The sequence below is a fragment of the Cuculus canorus genome, chromosome 1 (genome assembly GCF_017976375.1).
Source record: "Cuculus canorus isolate bCucCan1 chromosome 1, bCucCan1.pri, whole genome shotgun sequence".
NCBI lineage: Eukaryota > Metazoa > Chordata > Aves > Cuculiformes > Cuculidae > Cuculus > Cuculus canorus.
The window spans coordinates 29,890,194-29,918,106 of NC_071401.1; the positions used below are offsets into that span (position 1 = coordinate 29,890,194).

The following is a 27,913-nucleotide window of genomic DNA, read 5'->3' on the forward strand; positions in this document are numbered from 1 at the left end:
TACCCTCTAAACTCATGGCCTTGGCAGAGGCTTCGGCTTTCTCACTCAGATATCCTTCTTGGCAAGATGCTCTGTCCTAGTGTTTTGAGACTTAAATAGGAACCAGGGGATCTTACAAGCTCTGGGAAACAAATCAGGTTGCACCATTGTCACTGGGTAGATGTAGTGAATCCATAATAAAGCAAATTAATAACCATTTCATAATGCCTGATCCTTCTCGGATGCTTTATTTGGCCTCAGGCAGTTGGCTGTTTTTTAAAAAATCTTTGTTCCTTCTACCTCATTTGCAAAGTATTTTTTCCCTCTTTCTTTATAGCTTTAAACATATCTTCGGAGAGATCTTCTGTCCTATGTTAAAAAGCTTAATCTGACTTTAGCAAGAAATCTCACAAATTTAAACTTTGAATAAGAAGAAACCTATATCTACAGTTTTCTGGAAATTTAACAAAACATCTGGATATCTCTCGGAATCCTACAGTGCATTCTGCTTTCCTGCACAGTTTCTGCAAGTGTACATCAGGTATTTAACTAGGCTGAGCCCATGCAATCCTGAGTTAGTTTAGGTAGATTCACTAGGAATTTGCTTGTTCGTACCCAAGATTGTTATCTTTTCCTGTTTCTGTAAGAAAGCAAAGAAAACGTGTATGTGTCATTTCCAAGAGCTGATGTTTTTAAGGTTTGAGTTGTGTTAATTCCCAACCACCTTGTATTGACAGTCTGAGCCGGTTGGTGGCACTGGTCATCAGACAGAAATTCACGCATTTTTACAATGAATTCCAGTTAGACCAATTCTCACAGCTGAGAAGGAAATCAGACAATGCAACATCCAAATAATTAAAGCTCTTCATATCATACAGCTGTGTATCAGACTATAGACAATGGCAACAGCTGCCACAGTCTTTCTAGAAGTCCTTTAGTATTGCAAGACCAACTAAGATTTCTTCTTGAGTCAGAATTTAAATCTAGTTTCCTGACCTGCAGCCAGTGCTTGTCCTTGAATAGTAGCTTTGGGCTTTTAAGCTTAAGGTTCTAAGTCTTGCCAAGTTTCATTACATCATGTTTGCAAACTTTCTTGCATATCCTTTCTTCTCCTTTGCAGGAGGAAGGTTATTTTGGAGAGTTTCCCAGAGTTATGAGATTTCCTAAGGTTTGTATGTGGAAATGACATTCAGGTACTGTCCTGTGATGGAGCCACAGGCAGATCTGGTTACTAGTGAAGAGCTGCTGTGTGTACAGAGGAGAGGTATTTTGGTGGAGGAAGGCATCAAAGTTTTAAGCACTTCCCTGCTCCTTGGCAGAAGGAAGTCTTTTATCAGCTGTGGTGGAAAATTCTGGATGGTCTATCTAAATTTTGCAGCTGTTCACAAGTTCAGTGACATGTACTTCTACCTTGTGTGTCTGAACACAAGTGTAGAGCTGAGCACTCTGCTGAGCTTGCTGCAGTGCTAACAGGTAACAGCAACACTAAGACAGCCAAAGGCCAGAAGCAAAATGACTGAACTATGGTTCCTGTGTGTTTTGCAATAGCCACTGAAGGAGTATCTGTGATAATACACTTTCAGTTTCAGAACAAAAAAATGCAACTCGTCTGATTATTGAATAATTTCAGGTATAAAACTCAGGGGAATCACAGCTCTGGCATGGTTTTTCTTTAAATCAGATCTAACTTTGACATTCATGATGTATGGAAATAATTGCATTTTTCCTTATTATTGGTGGAGGACATTTCTCATTTTGGTTTCCCAGGCCACTCCTCTTTTCCTAATTGCTGCTGTCTTTTAAAGGAAAAAGCTTTGCCTCCTCATGACTGATGAGATCTGCTCACTGGTTTCTGCAGAGATGTCTGTCCTTTGCTGAGGGTCATTAGTAGCATGATTCCAGGCAGCCACAGTAAACGTACACAGACTGAACTGCAAAGGCGGAGGCACAACGTTGAGCGATGTGAGGCAGAAATGGATCTGTGTCGCGATGGAGGAGCCTGGTACAAAGGAGTGAGGAGGGGCTGCAGAATCAGCATCTGGAAATAATGGGTCTTTGGTTCGGTTTGGTAATGGATGTGCTTGAGTTATTGCATGAAGACACCCTGAAACTTGAAAAAAAAATTCTTCAGAATAGAAATATTGACAAAATTTCCACTTTGAAGCCAAACCAGGACAGGGATGGCAGGAAGGAAATGGGGCCTCTCCTTCCATCTGACATGCGTGGCGCCAGCTGGGGCTGATAAAGGCAGGAGGGTTGTGGGAGAATTACAACACTTTTTAGGATCCCTATTGGAGAATAACCTTTTTTTAGAACAAAGTTGTCGAGGGCTGGAGCACCTCTGCTATGAGGACAGTCTGAGACAGTTAGGGTTGTTCAGCCTGGAGAAGAGAAGACTTGGGGGAGACCTTACAGTGACCTTCCAGTACTGAGAGGTGCTACGGGAAAGCTGGAAGGGATTCTTTGTCAGAGAATGCAGGGACAGGACAAGAGGGAATGGTTTGAAGCTGAAAGAGGGGAAATTTAGATTGGATAGTAGGAAGAAATTTTTCACTCTGCGGGTGGTGAGGCACTGGAACTTCCATCCTTGGAGGTGTTCAAGGTCAGGTTGGATGGGGCCTTGAGCAGCCTGGTCTGGTGCGAGGTGTCCCTGCCGATGGCACGGGGATTGGAACTGGATGATCTTTAAGGTCCCTTCCAACCCAAACCATTCTATGATTCTGCAATTCTATAACACGCAAGGAGCCGGGCAGGGCAGGAGCGCAGGGACAGAGTAGGGGTTGCTCAGCCTAGAGAAGAGAAGGCTCTGAGGAGACCTTGTAGCAGTACCTGAAGGGGCTACAAGAAAGCTGGGGAGGGACTTTTTTACAAAGGCTTGTAATGATAGGGCTAGGGGGAATGGCGATAAATTGGAGAGGGGCAGATTTAGACTAGACATAAGGAAGAATTTCTTCACAATGAGAGTGGTGAGGCACTGGCACAGGTTGTCCAGGCGAAGTGTTCAGGTTGGATGGTGCTTTAAGAAGCCCGGAGGTGTCCCTGCCCACATCAAGGGGGTTGGAACTGGACGATCTTTAAAGTCTCTTCTAACCTAAACCCTTCTACTAATACAAGAAGTACCTAATATTAAAAAAAAACTGGATTTTTTTTTATTTAAGCTTAAGTATAATGAAGTAATTTTATGTTTGGAAAGTTACACAGAATATCCCTCTGATGGCATGTTTTCTTTCAAGCAGTGTTTTCCAGACATTGTGCATTCTTTGACGATGATAATGTTTTGTGTGAAGCATGATCCATGCTGGAAAGGTGTCTCTTCTTCTCTAATCCCCTCTGTTTATAGACTTTCCAATCTCAAATGCAAGGTCAGGAAGAGCTGCCTCCAAAGCTCCAAATTAGCAAGAGACTTGACTGTTGTCAAGTTCACAATAACATTAAAATTAGACCTTGGAAAATAATAGAATGTGCATAAGATTTCTGGGAATATTTATACATATGCATGTAAGTGGGAAATCCATTCTGTCCCAGCTCTTGTCTGGCTGCACATGATGGGTGGAGATCCCCCCCTCGTGTTGCCAGCTCTGACGAAGGGTGCTTGCTTTCTAAAACTCCAGAACGACTCTTGGGGACTTTATTTCTCGGCGTTTTCGGTATCCCTGCGATTGTAAGAACAACGCGGGGCGGGAGATGCCGCCGCTCCTCAGTCCTCCCCGATAGGGGGCAGCACCGCCCGCCCGGGGCCCGCGGGGACCATAGAGCCGCGCTGTTGTCGATGCGGGCGTGAGGGCGCGCGGGCGTTTCCGGTCCCCCGTCGTGTCACACTTCCCCCCCTCCGCTGCGTTGGCTCTGCCCCGTCCTGGTGGCGGCGCGTGCGCGCCGGGAGCGGCCCCCGAGGGCGAAGCGGCGGAGCCATGGCGGCCTCCATCATCAGCAGCCGGGTGGTGGCTGGGCTCCGCGCTGCGATCGGCACCGCCTCGGCCAAGGTAGCGGGGGCGAGGGCAAGAGGGCGCCGTGGGACGCCTGGGGTCGGGAGCGGCGGCGGGGGAAGCGGCCGCCCCGTCCCATCCCTCCCTTTCCTGCCCCGCCCTGTGTCCTCGCGTGTCCCCGCAGCCGCATGTTCCCTGTGTCCCTCTGTGTCCCCAGCCCCTTGTCTCCGCAGCCCCTGTCCCCGCGTCCCTGTATGTCCCCTCAGCCCCGTGTGTCCCCGCAGCCCTGTGTCATGTATGCCCTCCCGCAAACCTGTGCCCACGCAACTCCGTGTCTTCGTGTGTCCCCGCAGCTCTGTGTCTTTGTGTGCCCCGCAGCTGCGTGTCTGTAACTCTGTGCCTCGGGAGCCGTGTGTCCTCGCAGCTCTGTGCCCTCTTGTGTCCCTGCAGCCGTGTATCCCGTGTGCCCCCCGGCAGCCCTGTGCCCACGTAACTCTGTCCCCCCGTGTGTCCCCGCAGCCGCGTGTCCCTGCAGCTCTGTGCCCCCGCAGCCCTGTGCCCATATAGCTCTGTGTCCTTGGGAGTACCCCCGCAGCCCGTGCTCCTGCAGTCGTGTGTCCCTGCAGCTGTGTGTCCTCCTGTGCCCCCCGCAGCTCTGTGCCGCCACAGTCGTGTATCCCCGCAGCTCTGTGCCCCTTTCTGCCTCTGCAGGCCTGTGTCACTGCAGCTGTTGCTCTGGTTGCAGCAGGGCTTCTCGGACTGTTTCACCTTTTACTTCCTTTCTCTCTGGTGAATGCTTTTTTTTTAGAGGTAGGGTCTTGGTTTTGCTTGCAGAACCGGTGGGAAGCAGTGCAACCAAAAGAGCTGGGGGAGTCTGAAGGGTGCAGCTGTATGGGTGACTTGCTCTTCTCCTTCCACGTATGGGGAAAGGTCGCCTGGAGTTCCCCTCTCGTGTTACGCAGGGCCCGGCAAGTCTGTCATTTCCAGAAGCAGCCGCGAAGGCAGTCAACACCTCTCACTTGTCTTTCATGCCAAGGAAAGGGCCTGCTGTTTGCAGAAGGAATGCTCTGGAGATTAAATAAGCTCTGCTGATTTGCTAGCTTGAAATGCCGTAGTAAAGCTCTTGTGTTGCTTGTGTGCTTTATTTAAAATGAAATGCAATCTTAAAAATCCAATCTATTAGAAATTTCCGAATACAGATCGATTTTTATAATACTTGTGCCAATGGTACTTACTAAAAAAAGTGAAAAGTAAATGCAGAATTTTGCTTGTATCCAAGTTTGGTTTGTTGTCTTTATAGTTTGAATCTTCCAGTGCTGATCTGTGTACATGAATTAGCTGAATTCAGTAGGTTGGCCTTTTTATGTGTGTGTAAAGTTAAGGTCTTATTCCTATATAGTGAAATATGAAAAAATACCATAAACAGTTTTGACTTTGTGGTTCATAATTTTATTGTTATGAAGTGCAGGTACTGTACAGGGTACTCTTTCAAAATCTGTATTGTCCTAAAATATATGAGTATCTGTTCTTTTTAACTGGCATTGCTCACATAGTATCACTTCTGATATTTTATAATAAAAATTAATTTTTCCCTGATATGCTTTATGCAAAATATCTATCAGAAATTCTTTGAGTTGTGTACTTTTGCAAATGAAATTAAGACATATTCCACACTGGAATTTCCTGGACTGAATATTAGACGTGTTTTATTTTACGTATTGTTTGTTACCTTGCACTTTTGGCAATGCTCTGATTCACTGTAGGTGCTTGAAAAGGATCATATCTACTTTTTTCTGTTTCATGATACTCACATGAAGGCTGAATTCTGTTCTGTAGTAAATATAGTTTGCCATGTACAAGCACCAAAGTTGGTGTAACTTAGTTTCTGCTGCCCCTCCTCCCCACCTTTTAGTTCATAGTTTGTCAGTTGGAAGCAATCTACCAAAACTTCTGAATGAATTCATTCTGCATGCCTCTTCTCTGTTCCCTTAGGCTTCCAAATTTCCTTGGGGTTCTTTTCTCTACAGATATATTCCTTAAAGTACTTAAAACACCCCATAGTATTTAGTTAGCATTTAACCCCGCTGACTCTTGTCACTGCTTGCAACCTCCCCAGCTCTTTCCCACTGCTCCAGAAAAACCTATCAACCCCCCAGATCAGACCTGATGTGAATGACTATACTACATGTGTAGGGTTAAGTGTTCAGAAGTTTGCGTTGGTACACTGGACCGTGCCTAAATGCCTAAATCTCTTTTCACCTACAAGTGAATAAATTTGTAGTGATTCCTGAGATTATAAGTTTTGTTAGATTCATTTCAGTTTCATGTACTTGTTTAATAGATAGACTTTTAAAAAATATAACAAAAGAGCAGTTTTTCAAAACAGAGTAATGTGGTTTTTTTGTTTTTTTTTCTGTTTGGTTTTTTTTTTTCCTTTCCCTTCAGGTTCTTGGTGGAAGTCCAGGAATACTCAATAATCATGGATTTCAGGTGCAGCAACAGCAACAGAGAAGGCTGTCACTACATGAATACCTGAGCATGGGACTGTTGCAGGAGGCTGGCATTGCTGTTCCACATGGACTGGTTGCCAGGACACCAGATGAAGCTTACAAAATAGCAAAAGAAATAGGTATAATATTAAAGAGAACATATACAGTATAGGCATGGGATTGATACAAGGTGTAACTACTTTTTCTGTCTTTCCTGGTAAGACATTTCTTGGCCTTCTGAATATACCTTCTCTTTAAGAGACCCTTTCCCGTGAAGTGACTTTCTTGCAGATCTGTTTACTTTAGAGCTGACATTTTCCTAATGTGAAGTTTTCTAATGCTTAAGATTGCTCAGCGCACAAGCACACAGTGAAATCAGTTAAGTGACATAGCTTTAAAGACGGTGAAAAAAAACTTCCCAAATGGGGCATTTGCTTACATCTGCACAGCACTCCTGTTAACAGCATATGAGGCAACCTTTGCCTGGGGCTCTTTAATAGACAGCAGGGAAACTCGAAGGTCAAGATTCCTTTGTTTTGTTCCTGGTTCAGGGAGGCCTTCTGTGACAAAGTAGGCATGCCTGTTGGTTTATAGCTCTGTCTCATCCATGTGGCTTCATATCTGGAGTGTGTGACCCTGTGACATTTCTTGGAGGTCAGAAAAATGAAGTTGTGAAGTGTATTAGTTAGAATCCTTTGGTAAACTAGAATAAAGGAATTCAGGGCTTCTATTTGTAAGTCATATGCTTTAAGGTGGTATGTGTTTGATGCTACGGTTTTCCTTGGTACTTGAGGCATGGAAGGGAAGTCTTTCCAAAATAAGAGTACACTGAAGGAGCTTGAGTTCTTGGGGCATTGCTCAAACGTTGTCCCGAATCCATTCTACGTGGTGACGGAGTGTCCTCTGCTGCAGTGTTTTGGATTTCTTTGATATTGTAGTAATTTCCCCACTAGTCTTCATTTAGTATGTACTTAAAAAAAAAAACCCAAACCAAAATAAATCTCTGGCAGGATGAAAATAATCTCACTTTTTTTGGTCCACCATTGTTTATTTTTGTTGTGTAAGAGTTGTTGCTAGTAGATACGAGCTAATCTTTTGCTTCTTTTTTATGTGTTAAACTGGTTTTTCAAATGTTTGTCTAAACTGTTAGAAAGATAGTTGATAATACTGCTTGCTCTGTTCCCCTAGTGCTGATCTGCGTGATTCTGATAACCTTTAGTCAGAAACCTGCTCTCTGTAAACTTGAGTTTGGCATCAGATTTGTTTCCTTTTGCAGGTACCTCACTGCAGTTAGAAATCGGTAACTTTTTATCTTAGTGTATAACAAATATAGCCTTCTCATTAACAGAGATGATCATAGTTTAGCTGTGGCTGTAGCTAAATCAGTGTAACCCTGTCGTATGAACGAAGCCAAAGCTTAACCAAACTGAGGATTATTTATCCCTGCAAGGTAACTCATGTGTGGTAGAATCAAGCTGAGACATATGAATGCTGCGGTTTGTCTTGGAGTCTATTTAGAAGAGTACACTAAGTATTCTTTAATTAATAAAAATAATGAAATTTGGTAGATTTTCATTCTAAGTTATGCCTATCTTGAGGTGTGAAGTTAGATAAAGCAGTCTGGAAGCCAGAAAGGTTGCTTCCTGTTCGCTGACCCCAGTCTTTCCTGTGCTCAGTATTTTTTCTGCTAAAGACTAGAGTGTCCTAAAGAGAGCAAATTGTTTACCTCTATTTGAAGTAATTTTGAAACGGATGTGAAGTAAAATACAGGATTTGAGCTTGTGTTATTTTCTTCCCTATAACTTTTCCCTAATAATTTTAAAGGAAACTGGGATGAAATTAGATGCTATGAGTGACTCTTGACAGATGGTTTGAAACTTACATTCTTTGAGTTTATTTGCTAGTTTTTAAAAAATTGTTTTTTGCTGCAGCTATCAGATTTCTTAAAGTGCTCTTTTCAACTCAGATTTCTGTTCTAGCTAGATTCTGCATATGATTATTGTTTTACTTCTGTTTTTTAAAAATAATTTGTTGAGTCATGGGAGGTTTGCCATTGTCGTTATTACAACATTGGTTTGCATAACTTTCTCTTTTCATATTTGTCTGGCCGTTGAGAGTCATAATTGGAATTTGTTTCTTATCACAAACAGTGCTTCCCTATAAAGAGCCATCCATCTTATTTCAAGTCAATTGTTATCACATACTGGTTCATGAAACTATTATTCTTTTCAAATGACAACTACTGAGTAATTTACTCCCTGGGAATACATTTGGACCTCCTGTAAATGTCCCTGCTCGCTTTATTTTCCTCCAGTAGTTCCCTGTCTCCATTCAAGACCTCCAGATCTTATCTGTGCCACTAAAAGAATGCATTCTGCTCAGAGCTGAGAAAACTTGTATCTGATGAAGTCTTGAAAGACTTGATTGATTTTTTAAAAAAAGTAGTGGTTTTAGTTAATTTGTGGACTTCGCAATATGTGGCTCTTAGAATCATAGAATAGTTTGGGTTGGAAAGGACCTTAAGGGTCATCCAGTTCCAACCCCCCCTGCCATGGGCAGGGACATCCCACTAAATCAGGCTGCCCAAGGCCCCATCCAACCTGGCCTTGAACACCTCCAGGGATGGGGCAGCCACAACCTCCCTGTGCAACCTGTTCCAGTGTCTCACCACTCTCATAGTGAAGAAATTCTTCCTAATGTCTAGTCTAAATCTGCCCCTCTCCAGTTGATGCCCATTGCCCCTAGTCCTGTCACCACAAGCCTTTATGAATAGCCCCTCTCCGGCTTTCCTGTAGGCCCCCTTCAGGTACTGGAAGGTCGCTATAAGATCTCCTCTGAGCCTTCTCTTCTCCAGAATGAACAGGCCCATCTCGGCCTGTCCTCGTAGGGAAGGTGCTCCAGCCCTCCAATCATCTTTGTAGCCCTCCTCTGGACCTGTTCCAACAGCTCCATATTCTTCTTACATTGAGGATTCCAGAACTGGACACAATATTCCAGATGGAGTCTCATGAGAGAGGAATAGAGAGGCAGAATCACTTCCCTTGACCAGCTAGCCACACTTCTTTTGATGCAGCCCAGGATACGGTTGTTTTTTTGGGCTGCGAGCACACATTGCTGGCTCATATCGAACTTCTCATCGACCGGCACCCCCAAGTCCTTCTCTGCAGGGCTGCTCTCAATCACATCACCTCCCATCGTGTACTGAAAACGGGGATTGCCCTGACCCAGGTGCGGGACCTTGCACTTGGCCTTATTGAACCTCATGAGGTTCTCAGAGGCCCACTTTTCCAGTCTGTCCAGGTCCCTCTGGATGACATCCTATCCTTCTGGTGTGGCAACTGCACCACTCAGCTTGGTGTCATCTGCTAACTTGCTGAGGGTGCGCTCAATCTCGCTGTTGATACCATTGATAGAGATACTGAACAGCACCAGTCCCATTACAGACCTCTGAGGGACACCACTTGTCATGGATCTCTATCTGGACTTTGAGCCATTGACCACTACTCTTGGCTACTCTTCATATGTTACATGAGCACCTCACTCAAATTTTGAAAAAGTGAGCTGAGTCAATTCTGTTCCAGAGCATTGATGAAAGGCTGCTTTATGTCTTGATGATTACCTCTGAGTTTATAGTTTACTCTCGGCCTATGTGTGCATTCCACCCAGCACTGTGAGCTGTGGTGATGTGGAAACATATGCATTTATCATCAAGAACATAACTAATGAACCTAAAAATTATTTCTTGAAGAACAGGTGCTCCATCGGTGTTATAGCAGGTAGCTCAGCAGAATATGCTATTTTAGAAGTGTAGTGTTGCTGTTTGCTAAGACAGCACCTATGAAAGTATGTATTGCTGTAACTGAAGTTTTGATGCTACCTACCACCATTCTCCGTTAACAGTTGTGTGGAGGACTGTGACATATTCTTTCCCTCTAGAAAAGCCTAATTTTCTTTTATGCAAAACATAAATTTTTACGATTCTTGAAGCAGCTTTTGTGTTCTAGTATTTTTGTAGGATTTTAAGACGCTAAATTCTCACAGTTTCATGCTCATGGCATGGTGTCAAATTTTAGTACAATACTAAGCTATACAGAATAGCAGGTGTTGAGGAACAGTACATAACATTTCTCTTTCCTACACCAGAGTTCTTGAAAGGAGACTAAAAGCAATGGAGGCTGCTGCTACTTTTGCTATTGCCGCTCAAGAGATCTAGTCCATCTCCTTGTCAGTGTGAGTAGGATCATAAGGAATGATTTTTTTGGTATGCTTTCTACAGAATGACTGAAGTAATTGGCTTGGAGGTATTCTTTCAGACACTTCCATGATTCTGGCCTTTTAAGTTTTTTTCAATGTTGTTATTTTAATTTTCTGCCTATTACATAAACATACAACCGGTAATGCATAAACCTGGTAGATATATAATTTATAATTTTGTTTATTTCAGGCCTGATTTAGTCAGAACCCGAAATTTAGTACAATGTGTGCAATAATTTTCTTAGTAAAGTACTAGCTTTGTCTTTATTAGCTTGTCAAAAGAATAGGTGTTCCAGGCACAGTGACGCAAAAGCAGGGGAGGTTTTCTCCTTAAAGTATGCCATACCATCTTTGTGATTAGTTGTGTTTCTTTTTATTCTGTGTCACTAAAAGCTTACATTTAGCTTTTTTGTTCCTAATACTTTTTGGTTGTTTTGCCAACATAAGTTTCCCCTGTTTGTGAATTATCTGCATGACTATGTTAACTGATGTCCTTTAGGTTGTTTGTAGGGTCTGAAGCTCCAGAGCATTTATTCAGATGTTTTAGGACATGGATGATAATCTAAGGTAGGAAACTTATGCAAAAATTTTCCAGGTGTTAAAAAGCCTCTGCTGTAGTGGTCAGTGATAAGCACTTTTTTTTTTTCCCCAACTATGTTCCTGCTTACCCAGTCAAAATCTCTAGATAATGAGCAGTAGAGGTCTAGAAGCCCAACATTTACTTGAATTCTGGCAAATGCCTCTTCTTTTGGCCTCTGAAGCTTAAATTTTGCTTCAGCCTTTGCTTTCTTCTGCAGGACTTGACTCCTTCCACAAATTCAAGTAATTTGTCTAGCCGACAGAGTCAAATGTTGACTGCTGTATTTTAATTGCATAACTTAAGCTATTGCCAAAACCAAACCTGTCTTGTGAGTTGGTGAAAAACCTGATGCAGTTAATTAATGTCTGGAAGTATTTGTTTAGAAAATAATTCTTTGTAATAGGCGTGAAATGTCTTCACTCTCCTAACTGGTCTGACCAGTGAAAGCGTGAAGATTTCTGGCACATAATTATGTCAGTAATCATACTTCTGATTTTCATGGAATGTTTCTTCTAACATTCAAAAGTTTCAGATGCTGAAAAAGTATAATTTTGAAGTTAAATTCTAAATAACCATACTTATTAGCAAAACACAGACACCACACTCTGAAGAGACTGTCTCTGTTGGCAGAGTTAATGTTGGCACCTTCCTTGTGTTGAGACTCCTGTTGATAAGAGGTTGTTAGTTACAAGCCCATCTTTTCTCTCCCTAATTCCAGTAGAAACAATGTTATTATTTAAACTTAGAGTTTTTATTGTATCTGTGCAACAAGAAAAAAATTGATTTGTGTTACAAATGGAGAGATACTCTTCTGGAGCTAAGAAGTTTTAAATATAGTAACCGAGGCAAAAGTTCTGGATCTGTGTCTCTCTCTCCCAGGGTAAGTTTGCAGTTGAGTGGTAGTTGAGAGTTGCTTGACACATGTTATTAACCTATTACTGCCTTTTACTCTTGTCTTTTGTGGCAGAACACTTTAGACTTGCATAGTTATCATGGAGATGTTTATAATATGTCGAAGGCTGTGCTGCTGCTACAGTCAGTATTGGACAGAGAAATGGCAAAGCAATTTGATAAAGTTCAGAATGGAAACATGTAAAGTGGAACATTTTAATAAAAGTTATCTGCCCTAATGATTGGATTTTCTACTTGCACAGAAAACGTCAGAGAAACAAAGAAAAGCAAGCCTCTTGCTTCTTAATAAACTTAATGTAAGATTGTGCTTTACTCAGACCAGCGCATGGAAGGAGAGACAGACCTTTCTCCCCGTTTGAAAGCTTAGGTTATGGAGTCATAAATTATTCCTTCCAGTCAGTCAATGTCAGTGTTGCTAGGAATGAAGGTCGGGCCATTTCCTGGCTGTTACACTCACTATTTAATAAACTGTTGTGGAAGAAGAAACCTATAGTGTTAGTACTACGTAGATTTTTGTTGTCCTGAGCAGATAGATGCTAGCACGGTGTTCTGCTGATTTCAGGCGCCTGTTCTCCTTGGTACCCACTCTTAATTTTCTAAACATTTCCTGAATCTTTTCAGGCTATTTTACTTATATGTGCTTTTAGTGCTAACTGCTATTAATATGGAAATGCAGCTCTTAACAAATATTCTGAGTTTTGTGCATTGATCTGTAGCTTGCTTGCCTGAGACATTGTCTGTACTAAAGGTTTGTTGTTTTGTTCCAGTGGCCTGTGGCAAGACTTCACAGTTTGCTACTGCTGCTGAAAGCAGGTGTCCTGCTTTCTGTCCCACTCGCTTCAGTGCCTTTGTGTCTGTGTTTGTCACACACGGCAGACTCGCAAAAGTACTGTCTGCTGGATTGGCTTTTGCCTTCAGCAGAATCACTTTCCTGATAGGCTTCAAGGCACAACTGCACAAATGCTTACGCTGGCGTGAGTAGAAAAGTATCTTAGCTGCTGGTTTCTGAATTTTTTCTTGGATTACTACATATCAGCAGCTCTCTGCTGTGTCAGACTGTGATGGTGCTGCAGCTGTAGCACTGCAGATGAGGTGTGTGACCAAACTTTTCTGTCCTAGTTCTAGATTCACCTTAAATAGGAGCTGTATGAAAAAAAATGTTTATTGGACAATAAAATTTATGTATAGGTTAAGTTAAGGTTTTCTTGGACATGTTATCTTATATTTTTTTTCACGTGTATAAATGCAGCTTAATTGCTTGTAAACACAGCTGGTCAAATAACCCTTGAAGTGTTATGTGCTTGTGCAGTCAAGCAGCTAGTTTGCTTGCAGTGCTGTAGGAAAACAAATTACAAATCACTAATATCCTGCTTACTTAATGCCAAAATTGTTTAATTCTGTTGTGTAAAGAATAGTCCAATGACAACTTTTTTATGACTGAAACTGATTGCAAAAAGCTTAGAGTTGTTTCTCACACACTTTTTCTTCAAATGTCTTTCATATGCTGCCAAAGTATAATCATGCATAATAATTTAAATCCTTACGAAATACCTTATGACATAGGGCAGTGGTGCATTTAGCCCAACACTCTGCCTCTTGTGGTGGCAAAAGAACGTGCTGTTTAGGGAGGTTGTTAGCCCAGCTGTTTTCTACAGGCTATGCCTCATTTCCTCCCATCACTCATAATTTTTGACTTGGGAATATCAGAGGAAACATCTCTGTCTGGTTTCTTTTGAATCTCCTGTGCTTCCGTCATGTCTCCTGGCAGCCTTCACTATCTTCTGTGTAAAGAACTGTCCCTTTTTCTCTTTTCTCACGTCTTTTAAAAACTGACTTCCCTTGGTAGATGGCTTTTGCTTTTGCCTGGTATAGAGAAGGAAATAGGATGTGTGATGTACTTGTGTGTTCTTGCTCTGTTTCTCACCAAGTGTGGCTAAAGACTATATTATGTTCTTGCTTTGTTCTCCTTTGATAGAATTAAAGTGCAAGCACTTTTAGTCTCCTCTTGTAAGGGAAGCTCTTAATTTCAATGATCATCCTAGTAAACAGTCTTTACCATTGAAAATTACTTTTATGGTGATTAGGCACTGGAACAGGTTGCTTAGAGAAATTGTGGCTGCCCCATCCCTGGAGATGTTCATGGCTAGGTTGAACAAGGCTTTGAGCAACCTGATCTAGTGGAAGGTGTCCCAGCCCATGGCAGGAGGACTGGAACTGATGATGCCCAAAGCTAAACGTAAGGTTCCAGCAGAGAACTTACCAGAGCTTTAGTATGCATCTGGTTCCGACTTGTTCAAATTCTAGTCTTCATCAGTAAGAGGAGTAGTGAGTACAAAGAAGTTGCCTCTGGGTGAACTTCATGGCTTGACATCTTCTCTGTAGAGGCTGTTTTACCTTCTGGACTTAGTGTAGGAGATGAAAAGTAGGGTGGAGAAATATGACCCTCTCTTCTGAACCTCGTAGTGGACTCTTAAGTTAAATCTCTTAGCCTTGATTACTAAGTATATGGTTATAAGTCTTTGTTAGATATAAAACTCCTATAGAGAACTCAAAAGATTAAAATAATGCTGTGAATATTTTAAATGTCAAATATTTGAGTCACTGCAGATCCTTGTGAAGGAGCCCAGGCAAATCGTCCATGGAGGCACCATGTGATGTTTTGTTCTTTTTAAGTCTCTTCACAGAAAATAAAGTATTTTCCTCTCTCTTTTACACTAACACTAAGAAGTCATGTTCCTACCAATTTTGTATTTGTATGTACGTACAAGGTAAATTGTTTTCAAATGGATGGAACTTTATTTTTAAGCTTGCATGTTGAAGTATGTAGCTTCATTTATTCATGGAGCTGCTTTTATAATCTTATTCATATATGAGGCTTAGTGGTTCCTAAAGGAAGCTTTATACTTCAAGTAATTGCATAAAAGTTAAGGTCTGTTTTGTGTGGCTTCTATAAAGCGTGTTAACTTGCTTGATTGCCAGCACTTAGTAGCTATAAAAAATAGTAACTGTCAGAAACTGAATTAAATATTAGAAGATCAACTATAGTAAATCAACATATAAGGGTTTATAACCTTCATGCTTCTCATGCTAAAGTTGTGAATTCAGAGATTTGTTGTTAGGTAGACAGTCAAGAAGTAAAATCTACAGGTAGCTACTTGGGAGTAGTAACTTGAGCATTTGCTTTGCTTATAACCACCCTAGCTTGTGATATTATGCCAGTTTAATTTTATCTGTCCAGGCAGGATGCAGTTCAGAATAGGAATTACCACACCTTTCTTGTGTCTGCTGTAATCTTTTTCAGCGTGTGTAGTGGCCAGTTTTGCTTGAGTACTGTAATTTTTCTTAGGCTTTTCCGTGCTGCCTTTTCACATCCAAGGGAACAGCAAGTTCTTTCTTTGCTCAGAAAGACTAGAGTGGCTCAGCTAATGGTGGCATGAGAAAAGATGAGATGTGCTGCACAAATGTGAGTGGGGCAGCTCTTAACGTCTTGTGGTCTAGCTCCTCTCTGCAGTGTATTCGGAGTAATTGAACTTGAATAATAGCATGGGGCTTTGTTTTACTTCCTTCATCGCCTTAAGTGAACTTTGCGTTTTGTCTTTCAATGTCACTTCAGAATATCTTAGTGGATTTTTATTATGGTCTCATACTTTACTTTTTAAACACAAATTTGCAGCCTCCCCTGCCTAGATTATTTTGTAAAGGATTTTTTTACACAGTTAAAGGCAACTAAAGGGCTTACTTGGCCTTCTCTGGGAAAAATAGTGGATTTGCTTAGACCATTGACTTTTGCAAAGCACTCAAGCTCACACATCAGTGCTCTGCAGAGTGGAGGCCATAGTGGACCTGCAAGTTGGCTTGGGTAAGTGCCACAGATATTTATAATTGCTGAGAAGATAGTGTTTACAGATATAAGGTATTTGTACTTGATTGAGGAAAATATTGGACTATGGTGTGTCAGATACTCAGTGTCATCTTGTTGATAAATAGTCTGTTAGATGCTAACCATTTCTTGCTGGGTGCCTAGTTATTTGTGATTCAAACATGTCTTGACCATATATCAGAACACTCAAAGTATCAACACTCTTGGATACTAACTCACCAAGGTTTGTTCACAGAACCGCCTAAAGCTGAAATTTGGGGATGATTTGAGACTTGGGATAACAAATTGAGTTACAATGTCATCTTTGATTCACATATGTGTGTTTTTAATTGAGGGGGAGGAGAGGAGATGCGGGGATAAAATAAAAACAATCTTTATTCTACCTTGGGCAATTTGTTTTAGTAGTCACAGATGACAACTTTTGGGTTTTCTTTCATTCTAGGTTCAAAGGATCTTGTGGTAAAAGCACAGGTTTTAGCTGGTGGTAGAGGAAAAGGAACATTTGAAGGTGGCCTCAAAGGAGGAGTGAAAATAGTTTTTTCGTAAGTTGTTTCAAAATTATCCAACTAAGTGGAAAAACTTAATATTTTCACTTTGTGAATTGGACATGTTGCTTAGTTTAAAATCAGTGTTTTAATTATTAACCTTAAAATAAGAAAAAATTAGGTAAGTTGTTTTTTTTTTTTATGCTACTTCTGTTTTTTCTAGCAGTTTCTTTGTCACATTCTGAGCTTCTTTTATTCTAGTCCAGAAGAAGCAAAAGATATCTCCTCCAAAATGATTGGAAAGAAGTTGTTTACCAAGCAGACAGGAGAAAAGGGCAGGATATGCAATCAAGTATTTATCTGTGAGCGCAGATACCCCAGGAGGGAATACTATTTTGCAATAACAATGGAAAGGTCTTTTCAAGTGAGTAATATTAGAAATACAAGTAAACTAATTAACTTGTTATAGCTGATTTTATAAACAAAAACACAAACCCCCAAAATGTTTACTGTACTGGTCACTTGCTTTTGAAAATCAGAAATATGCATGAGCTGAATTTTTTTTCTGAGTATCTCTGACTACATCATTGCCTTAGTGTTTAGATGCTTTAGAGATGTAACGCTACAATTCAAATATAGTGAATAATAAATCGGTATTGATAGTCCCAGCTGAAATTTGAAGTCATATGGCTGAAGGGGGCATGGGTGGAATGAAGGAATTATTTTCATTTTCATTTTAGTCTGCCAGCTGCTTATACTAGAGTTTAGTTAAAAATACAGCTCTATGTGTGTGCACATGTACATGCTATTTAAGAGGGTCAGGAACAAGATATGTAGAAGTCTTTTGGAAGAGTCATTGATGCTGGGTAAATTAAAACATCCTTATTCCTCAATGTGTGGAGGTTCCTAGAGGTGCACAGGTATGTCCTTCAACTTTGAAAGTACGGGTAGGTTGCTTATGCCAGTACTTCTTCAGAAATTGGTAAGAAGATTCGGGCATAGAGGTCTGCTTGCAGAGCTTTTAGAAAATGAAAGCCATAGTCATACTGAATGCAATGAAAGCCATACTGCTTGTATGTTCTGTTAGTGTGGGTATGTGGGTTTTTAGGCTACAATTCAGATGCAGTTATTGAAATGTGACAGTGTATTTTTTGACAGACTAGTGTGCCATTATGGAGCATAGAGCATAAATTGCTAAATAACTTCAACAAAGCCAGGTTAAAGCAGATCTTGGGCCTTTATATTTTGAAGCTCAACAAAAATTGAGTTTGGTCTATCCAGATGCTTAGGATTTTACAGACACACTGCTCTTGGCAATTACAGGAGTATCTCTGGCACGGATATGAAGTCATTTTCTGTGGTGGAATGAGGAAGCTAATTTTAGTCTTTTGTTTGCTTGAGTATTTTTTTTTTTATGAAATTAGGAATTAAGTATCACATTTGTTCCTTCATCTTCCTTGGTAGTGCTCTGTCTGATTATGTTGGATTTTAGTACAATTATGTGACTTGCGCACCTACGTTCTGTTGTACTCTATGATGGAGCAGATTTAATTGTTGCAGTATGCACCTCAGATTTACCACAAGATGGCATTAAAATACTGTAAACGACTGGATTTTATGAACTGAAAATTGTGTAAGCAATAAGCAAGCATCCTTATGGAAATAAAGTTGACTGTAACTGATTTAAGCAGATCAGATAAAGAAGGGAAACATATCTTCCTGACTTATTCTCGTTCTTGTATGAAAAAAAAAAATCTTATTAGTGTATATTGGACGTAACAGCATGGGTTATTGTCTCTTGATAGGATTGTGCTTTGTTTTTACTGATGACTTTGTAAGTCGTGTTTCTAGATGTGCTTGTACTTGCTGTGACTTGGATGCTTGTGTTGAGGAAATGCCTTTCTAAAGAAGGAGGTGTGAAGGCTGAATAGCACATAGTGTGTATTCCCAATGTTGTTTCAAACCCCTTCCTTTAAGGGAGGGAAGAAGTCTGTAAAATAAGCAGTTGGAAGTGGAACTTGATGTCTTGAATGTTATTTGCCAATAGAGGCAAGATTTTGTATGTTTTAAGCAAAACTGTTCACTTTGGTCAATTCTGTGGAACAGGAAGTTATTTCTGTAATGTGTTTGTAGCTTCCTGACTGTTCAGTACATGAATATCCAGAAATGTGCACTGTGTTGAGTCTTGCTATTAGATGTAGGATAATTCACCATCTGTGTATTACCATTTGGAAGGATGGTGGTGGAAGGGGACTAGTGTGGTTACTAAGTGTGTTCTCACTTAGTATCACACTTTACAACAGTTATAAGGCTGTTTGATGTGCAAGATCTGTGCTGACCTTAAGTGCTGCCTTAGTACACCAGGTGCCAGGTGGTGATCAGGGAAGGTAGGTCGAGATGATACAGGTGATGATACAAGTGAGTATGTCGTTACTGTAAACTGGAGGACTGTTCCCATGAGGAGAGATTTTAGATTCCATGGTAGGAAATCCTTGATGTTTCTGTTGACATTTAGATAGCTTTCTAAAAAAAACCTCTGCTGCAAATGTTATAAATTCTGATTTCTTAATTTCTTGAGTAATTGAGTGCTGTTTTGTCAGAACTCTGTGACTTACTTTCAGTGATGGCTGTACTTCTTGAGCTTTGTGATGCTACTTGAACAGGAATTGTTTGCAGTAACTTGCCACTAGGTTCTGCAGACCTAGATTTGTCCTTGGAGTTGGAGCGTGGCAGAATGAATAAATGAGTACCTGGCAGTTGGTGTGTGTTTGTATAGGGGTGAGTGGAGAAAGGGAAAATGAGAATCTGTTCTTTTTCTGGTGACAACCTAGAAGATACAATGCATATGATTACTAAATGACTTTTTATCAAAATTTAAATCTGGTGTGTCTGTGTTAATTGCAATATTGCTACTGTGTATGTGAAAGACAGTTTTCTGGTTAAAAGAAAGTGGACCCAACATACACCTTAAAATTTGGAAAGTATTATTAAAATATTTTGTATAGATGTATTGAATAGAAAGTGACATTCTCCTTGAAGCATGCAAATAAAATACCCAAATAAAAAAAATTCCAGTTAACAAGGTTTTATTGCTATGAGGTGTTTTATGAGAAGACCTAAGTTTCAATTGTGTGCTATAAAATTACTTATGCTTTTCTTTTTTTCTTTTTTTTTGTTCTAGGGTCCTGTGCTGATAGGCAGTTCTCAGGGTGGTGTTAATATTGAAGATGTTGCTGCAGAGAATCCTGATGCGATAATTAAGGAACCCATTGATATAGTAGAAGGCATAAAAAAGGAGCAAGCTGTTAGGGTAATTGCTAATGCAGAAAAGTACACATTAGTGAGGATGGGAGGGTTGCTTCTAAATTTTGTGAAGTGTGTATGCTTTCAACCTGCTGAGTTGTCTTAAATCCTTTTGAGATATTGAAACAAATTTGAATTAGATATTTAAGTATTTTCAGGTGATAGTCACGGCAGTGCTGTATGTAACTTTGTGGAGGCACATGATGGTGACTTTTTACTAGCTCATTTTTAGGATAAATGTGGTGCTTTGTGTTGAAAACACATATTTTCAAATGCAAGAGTTAACATTTTTTCCATGAAGACAGGAAAGTTCTACATCTACAAATTCAGTTAACACTGAAATAATAGCTAAACTGGGACATTCCTAATTTGTAACTAAATCAAACCGGGAACAGCAGTTAACTGATAAACAATCTTTTACTTTCAGCTTGCCCAAAAAATGGGATTTCCTCCTAATCTGGTGGATGAAGCAGCTGAAAATATGATCAAATTATATAATCTCTTCCTGAAATATGATGCTACCATGATAGAAATAAATCCTATGGTGGAAGATGCATCAGGAGTTGGTAATGTTTCTTCTTCATATTCTTCATGTAACGGCTTAAAAACTTAGTTACTTGGCATTGCTAAAACTTCATCTGTATCCAGCAAGATGACTTAACATTAACATGTTATGTTGAAATATGAATTTAATAAAGCACGTAAGTTTGAGAATCTAAGCATTGTAAATATCTGCTCTTAATTGCTAAGTACTATCTTAAGTGTGAATAGCTTCCTTTTTAAAAAGATTCTATTTCTTTAAAAAGAGCACATCCTCTTGAGTGTTTGACTACCCAGTCTAAGGCGTTCCTGGAAATTGGGTTGTGATAAAATTCATGAGTTGAAACTGGAGGCATCTTGAGTATTCAAAGTTGGTATTGAAAAGGGGACCAGAAGAGTAGCACCTTCTACTGCTCCTGCCTTTACTGCTCAGGCATCAGAATGACCGATTGAGTTTGATGTTCGATGTGTTGGAAGACTAGAGGTTTTTAATGGATATCCTGGTTTCTAGCATATCCGGTTGCAGAATAGTTAGTTAATGTTCAATCACAGCCAGTTCCCATCTCACCCAAAAATAAATCTGTGGAGAATATTTCTACTTGAGCTTGAGTACAAGGGTTTTAAATTTAAACGTGGGTGTAGCTCCTTCATCAGAGCTTGTGATTACTGTACTGCTTAGATGAACAATATGGAGCAGTCTCGCCCATCTCTTTCTCGTGCCTTGTCATTTTTATATCACCTGTAGTGAGGGGTAGAAACTGAGTCTTAAGTTTATACAGACAGAAACTTAGTTCTTGTGTAAAGAATACCCTCAGTTTTCCGTGTCATCTGCTACATCTAAGTAAGACTTTTATGTGTATTCTTCTGACACCCTTTCTTTGAACTCAGATGTTTTTTCATTGTGTTTCTGCACACGCAGACTAAAAGCAGATAACTCGGGGATTAAAAAAACCTGAAACACAAGTCCTTCTGTAGCAATTAATGTTATGCTAATTACTGAAGCATAATTTGCCCAGGTTTATCAAGCAGCTTCTATAAGCTGCTTTGTTTTTGGAGTGTCTCAAGAAATATCTTCCTTTTTTGTGTGGTTAAAGGGACTTACTGATGATGTGGATAAACTAGAGAGAATCTTGTATTCACATGCAGTGCTTAGTGTGTCGTTTCAGCAAAACCTTCTTTGGACTGCATGGGCTAGCTGCGAAGTTTGACTTAACAGGCTTTAACATATTCATGTAGCAGTTGAGCTCTTATTTCAGTATTAAATAATGGTTTGGTTTTCTTTTCCTTTCAGTGATGTGTATGGATGCAAAGATAAACTTTGACAGTAATTCAGCCTACCGTCAGAAGAAAATCTTTGATATGCAGGATTGGACACAGGAGGATGAAAGAGACAGGGACGCTGCAAAAGCAGATCTCAACTATATAGGATTGGATGGAAACATAGGCTGCTTAGGTATGTTCTACTTAACGCATTCTAAATGAACTAATGGATTTAGAAACTGCATTCCTAAATGTTATCTTTATTTTTATATAGTCAATGGTGCTGGTTTAGCTATGGCCACAATGGATATAATTAAACTTCACGGCGGAACCCCAGCAAACTTCCTTGACGTTGGTGGCGGTGCTACAGTGCAGCAAGTCACAGAAGCCTTTAAGCTTATTACCTCTGATAAAAAGGTGAGGGAAGAATTGGCGTATCAACGTCCTACACAGTGGTAAAACAGGCTATGATTGGAAAGCCAATGCTTAGTTCGTGTTTTCCAGAAAACACGTTTTTATCAGCATAGGATTAAAAAGGGAAGAAAATGGAGATGTTAGCTTAATCTTAGTGCAACTAAAGAAGGCCTGAAAACCTGTTGAAGTTTTTTCTATTTTTTTAAAACAGGTTCTTTAGCTGTGTACTGAGTAGGCAGGTTTTTGTCCTCCAGTTGAAGTTACAGCTGTATTTGAATCTTTCCAGAAACCCTTGAGTTGGAAACTCCCTCTGCCTGCTGTGTAAATGGAAACTGGTATTCAGATGAGCTTCCATGTCCTTTTTTGTTTTGTTTTGCTTTTGGGCCCATTTTGCGGCTGCATCTGCTTTGTGCATAATGCCTTAGAGATGAATATTCACTGTGCTGTGCAAAACCAAGTTTCTAAGGTACTAATTATTTGTAATGCAAGGTAAAAAAACTTCATAATGGTTTGGATGGGCATTAATTTTTATCCTATCAGAAGTTTATCAGAAGTCTTTGAATATTATTAAAATAATAAATTGAGGAAGAGCTTTACCATTCCAGAAGGACAATGCACGGACTGGATTGATGGTCTACATAGAGATAGAAACTCAGTGACGGTTTGGGACTTTATTAAAAAAAAAAGAAAAATATGGAAAAGAGCTAACCAAAAAAGGCGGGAGTGACTTGCAGGACCTCATAATGGTATGACTCTTTTGTACCAGAATTTTATGCACAACTTGCTTATCTTTGGAAAGGGCCAGCAACAAATAGTGAGTGATGCTACACAGAAGCTTAATCTCTTCCCTATTGGAAAGATTCTTGTTGACAAAGGCAGGGTCTGACACACTGTCTGAGGGTGTCGTAGAATCTCAGAATTGTTTAGGTTGAGAAAGACCTTTTAATATCATAAAGTCCAACTGTTAACCTAGCACTTACAAGCCCACTGCTAAACTATGTCCCTATGCACCACATCTACACAACTTTTAAACACCTCCAAGGATGGCAGTTCAACCACTTCCCTAGGCAGCCTGTTCCTGTGCTTGACAAACCTTTCAGTGAACTAATTTTTCCTAATATCCAGTCTGAACCTCCCCTAGTGCAACTTGAGGCCATTTCCTCTTGTCCTATCACTTGTTACTCAAGAGAAGAGGCAAACGCCCACCTCGCAACAGTCTCCTTTCAGGTAGTTGTAGAAAGCAGTGAGGTCACCCCACAGCCTCCTTTTCTCCAAGCTGAACAACTCCAGTTCCCGCAGCCACTCCTCATAAAACTTGTTCTTCCAGCAAACTGAGAAAAAAGTGAGAGGACAGGCACAGAGCATCTGAATTAGAGAGAAGAGAAGAAACAAGGAAGAATCTGGGAGATGTTGATGTGGGAGAAGTTCTTGCAATGCCAGTTTTCTGCTGATACATGGACAGAGCATGTCCAAACAGACTTCTTAATATATCTTTCCCATTCTGCTTTGTGTTGGCTGCTCGCTATTTTATCAAAACCGAATAGCTGGGATTCCTGGTGCTGACAGTCAAACAGCAGTACAGCCCACTGGTGTAATGGACTGCACCCTGGCTGGCAATTTGGGTTCAATTCAGGCATTGTTTGGAACAGTCTTCTGGGGTGCTGGTCTAAGTTGCTTCTACTCAGTAGCAGGAGCAAAAACAATGCCACACAAATGAGCTAGTCTAATGGCAAGATAATTGGAAGCAAGCTATTGTTTATTAACCAGTTGCACATTAATGGTTTGTTTTGTTAAGTTTATTCTGTCCTCCAAGGCCATCTACCCATTCTTGTGCCACTTTATTCTGTCATTCATAGTTGACCACAGTCTAATTACCCCTCCTTTTCACCACTTAAGTTAAAAAAAGACTTTTCCTCAACCTCAGGCTTAGTCCTCCTGAATGAAATATATTTCAGATAAGCTTACCTCCAAGCATGCTAGCTTTTAAGTAAACTGTATGAAGTGTCTTGTGTATGAGTTTTGTAAATCTTCTGTCTTCTTTAGCATGGCTTTTCAGTATGTGGGGGTACTAGTGTGGGAAGTATCTGCTGGAGTAATGTTAGAAATGGAAAGATAAAACAGTTGACAAGTTGTTAAATGACTGTACTGAAATTTCATCTGTTTGATTTCCTTGAAGAAAATCAAACAGCTCTCTTTATTCCTCTTGCTGAGAATATTCTGGAGTAATGTAAGGTGTTTGATTTGTACAGAAAATGGATATGTGTCTACACAGAATACACACTGTAAGAGAAATGGCTGTTGCCTGCAACTCATGCTGGATTGAAAGATAATGTGGAAGTTTCCTGGGACAGGCATTTTTGCTTTAAGTTTTTTTTTCTGAAGTAACTGTTCTGCTGTATGTGTATTTATAGAACTGTACTTTTGTTGTTGATGTTCTCTAGAATGGAAGCATTCCCTGTCTTTTGCAGAGTCCCTTATTACACTTATGGAGCTTGAATTTTCCTTGGCCTGAAAGGCTCAGTGGTGCTTTTATCTGATGTGCCTCTGACCATTTTTAATGTGAATATTGTCATTGATTCTGTAGGTACTGGCTATTCTGGTAAATATTTTTGGTGGCATTATGCGATGTGACGTGATAGCACAAGGCATCGTTATGGCAGTAAAGGATTTGGACCTAAAAATACCTATTGTGGTACGATTGCAAGGTGAGTGTACTTCAGTACACGTTAAATATATTTCTGTCCATATTGACAGATGTTCTTGAGCTTTTATATTGTGTAGCAATTTGCCTGTAAGCTGAAGACTGGAGAAGTAAGGCAAACCTTGAATTTAGATGGTGAGGATTGGCAAGCTAATAAAAAGAGATTTCCTGCTTTTATAACTATTAAAGTTGTTGCCTTCTGGATTTAATAATTAACTTACTTTTGCAAGAGGCTCCCTAGAAGATATGAAAATACTCTGGTAGCAGTAGTCTCCTGTTCAATAAGAATGACATTTTGTCTGTTTTTTAAGGTACACGAGTTGATGATGCCAAAGCTTTGATAACAGCTAGTGGTCTCAAAATCCTTGCATGTGATGACTTGGATGAAGCTGCAAAAATGGTAAGATAGCTGGTTACAAATATTCTTTTCAGAGCATAGTACCTCTTGCAGAATGTTGAAAAGTCTGAACTCCATTCAGTCAACTAAAGGCAGCATAGGATAAATCACAGTGCCAGTTATTAACAGGACTTGAAGCAAATGTTTTACAAATTAGTACATACTTTGTGAGGAGTACTACGCAGCCAGAAGCTATTATAGCCCAGAAATTTCTGTGTTTGGGATTTAGATTCTGCACCCGCCTCTGAAAGTCAGTTTGAAAAATAGGTTTAAAAAAAGTAAAACAGGTAAATGACCAGATCAGTCACTTTCTTTGGAAGAAGAATGGCTAAGAGCTTAGCTTTATTATTAATTGGAAGAAAATACTTGAACTGAGGCAGCTGAAAAATGCAATATAACACTTCTTTTGATGGACCGCTATACTTCAGTATGTGTGATTAAAACCAAGCATAATTATCTTCCTTTTGCCTCATAAGGTAATTAGATATTCAGACATTCAGACATATTGGTTGTGATATTTTTTTTTGTGTGTGTATTCTGTTTTGCTCCGTTTCCTTGGGTTGAAGCTCTAGAAGCAGCTGTGGATTGTGAAGAAGGAACTTAGCCTGGCAGTAAGGTCCTCTGTTTTACAGAGTACTGTTAAATCCTGCTAGACTGATTAAGCTTTGCTAATGTTAATGGAAAACGTCCCTAGGAATGTAGAGGGGTCTTTAAGCTGTATTTCATCTATATAATGCATCTTCTAAAGTTCTTGATGAATTCAAAGTTCGGAGTTGAATCATCTCAGCCATGCAAATGGAGTTGAAATTAGTTTTGTAATCTTAAGTTATCTGTATCTGTAGAAGCCCTTCTTGAAAGGGTTATAGCTAGCTTTGTATATTGCCCAAAGGAAATTCCTTAAACAGGTTTATGCAAGATGGTGGAATAAGTGGGATAAACAAGTGGATAAGGATAGATCAGAGTAATAAGCTGAGCATTCAAAGCAGTGATTATAACCAGTGGTCCTAAACTAATTTTTTTCTACCTAAATATTTAGCAGATGTCTGTGTATTATTCTAGCTAACTGATATTTTAGGTGCCTTTGTGGTTAGGTAATGTGGACAAGAAAAACTTATTACAAGTGTGGAGCAACATTGGAGATGAAAATTTTTGATCTGCAAAAAATTAGAGGGCATCTGGTGAATTTTGTATAATGAGGAAACTTCTAGTTCTGAATCTTTTTTTTTTTCCCTTGAAGAACCACTTAAATATAATATTTGATTTTAAGCAGGAAATAATTAATAGAGGTTTTGAGCTACTGTGCAAGAGAAGTTGAAGCTCCGTGAGGTGTCAAAGAAAGATCCAGAAATGCTTGCAATAGGAACTCAAAGGAGAAAGAGCTTCTAGATATAAAGAATCTCTTGTGGGTGGATACTTCCAACACCTTCAAAGAAAACAAAGTGGCACATAAAGGTTAAAACTTGTAGCATTTTATCAAGTTATTTGGTTTTAAATGAGAGCCAGATTTTGTATAACTGTGTGAGATGTTTTCTAAAAGACTGAGCTTTCATTGAAAGGCAATTAAGAAACACTGGACTAAGTAATATCTCCCTACCCCCACCTTAAGATCGTGCTAAAGATTCACCAGCATTACTTGGGTGAAAAAGATTGGTCCAGCTCACTTGTGTTAGGATTGTTTTGAAATTAAGTCTTTATTTTCTGTTTTTCAGGTGGTGAAACTCTCTGAAATAGTAAATTTAGCAAAACAAGCTCAAGTGGATGTTAAATTTCAGTTACCAATTTGATCTGGGAGCTGTCATGCCAGTGTCTAACATGTTCTCTGAAATACTGTGTTCTGTGGGATATTTTTCTTTTTTTTTTTGTGTGTGGAGGTTTTGATTGTTTGACAGGCGCACAAACTGAAGTACCTGGTCTTTAATGTTAACCTTCAGAATGGTCAGAGTTCTTGTAAGACCGCGTATTGCTGTTATTTAGTCTTTCTTAGTTGTTCTCCAGCCTCCAGCTTCTGCTGCAGAATGTCACTTGCAATATACTTCTGCGTTGTCCAAAGTAAAGCTTCTGGTTGAAAAATAATTACTCTGAATAAATTCTGAAGTTACCTTACTTAGAAATTTGTATTAGCCTTGGTTAAAAGTAAATATGACTAGATTATCTAGTTGTCCATGTGGAGAAATGTACAGAAATGGTATTTTATATTGGAGACAGTTGTACTTAGTATAATGAACATGAACAAACCAATCATTATTTATGAACAGGTGCGGTTGAACTTGATCAGAAACATTTTTAAAGTGCTTCACTGAAGTGGCTGGTAACTCTTCTGGACAACATGTTTAATCACTACAAAATATACTGTAGCACTTAGATATTCACGATTTTTGGTCCTTACAAAAAAGCATTGTGTAGTTTTATATATGAAGAAGCATTTACCAAACTTCAAGGAGACAGAATACACGAAAAATTAAAATATCTATTGTACATGGCTAATAAAATTGTACATTAATAAAATGTCTCCCAGAGCTTCTGCTGTCTTTTTCTTCATGTGTTGCCATTTTGATAGATTTCATAAACTCATGGATGAAACCATATTTTAAGATAGCAAGCCAAAAGCTTTTTAGGAGTAAATTTGCTATAGCACATATGTTGATTTTTTTTTCTGCGTTTTGTGTTTAAAACCATGTGTGCTCTCATTGTGTTGAAAAGCTTGGACAGATATCATATGTACAACATCTTGCTAAAGTGGCCGTAACTGATCTCTACACAAACAAGTATGCAGGGAAATGTTGCTTCTACTAACAC

At 39.7% G+C, this 27,913-nt stretch overlaps 1 protein-coding gene across 1 annotated transcript; it reads left to right on the forward strand.

Annotated features, from left to right (window-relative positions):
* The first annotated feature begins 3,785 nt into the window (after positions 1–3,785).
* On the forward strand, positions 3,786–27,626 carry SUCLA2 (succinate-CoA ligase ADP-forming subunit beta). The gene is made up of 11 exons (XM_054072938.1): positions 3,786–3,959; positions 6,348–6,531; positions 16,460–16,559; positions 16,764–16,926; positions 19,684–19,812; positions 20,233–20,371; positions 21,637–21,798; positions 21,880–22,022; positions 24,604–24,724; positions 25,032–25,120; positions 26,827–27,626. Exons 1-11 carry the CDS (start codon positions 3,888–3,890, stop codon positions 26,899–26,901), a joined length of 1,377 nt encoding a protein of 458 aa, XP_053928913.1. The 5' UTR covers positions 3,786–3,887; the 3' UTR covers positions 26,902–27,626.
* The last annotated feature ends 287 nt before the right edge of the window (positions 27,627–27,913 follow it).

Coding starts and splice junctions, on each gene's coding strand:
- SUCLA2 (XM_054072938.1), top strand. CDS start 3,888: ATGGCGGCCTCCATCATCAGCAGCCGGGTGGTGGCTGGGCTCCGCGCT. Junction 21,799..21,879: donor TGGAAACATAGGCTGCTTAG/GTATGTTCTACT, acceptor ATTTTTATATAG/TCAATGGTGCTGGTTTAGCT. Junction 24,725..25,031: donor TATTGTGGTACGATTGCAAG/GTGAGTGTACTT, acceptor CTGTTTTTTAAG/GTACACGAGTTGATGATGCC.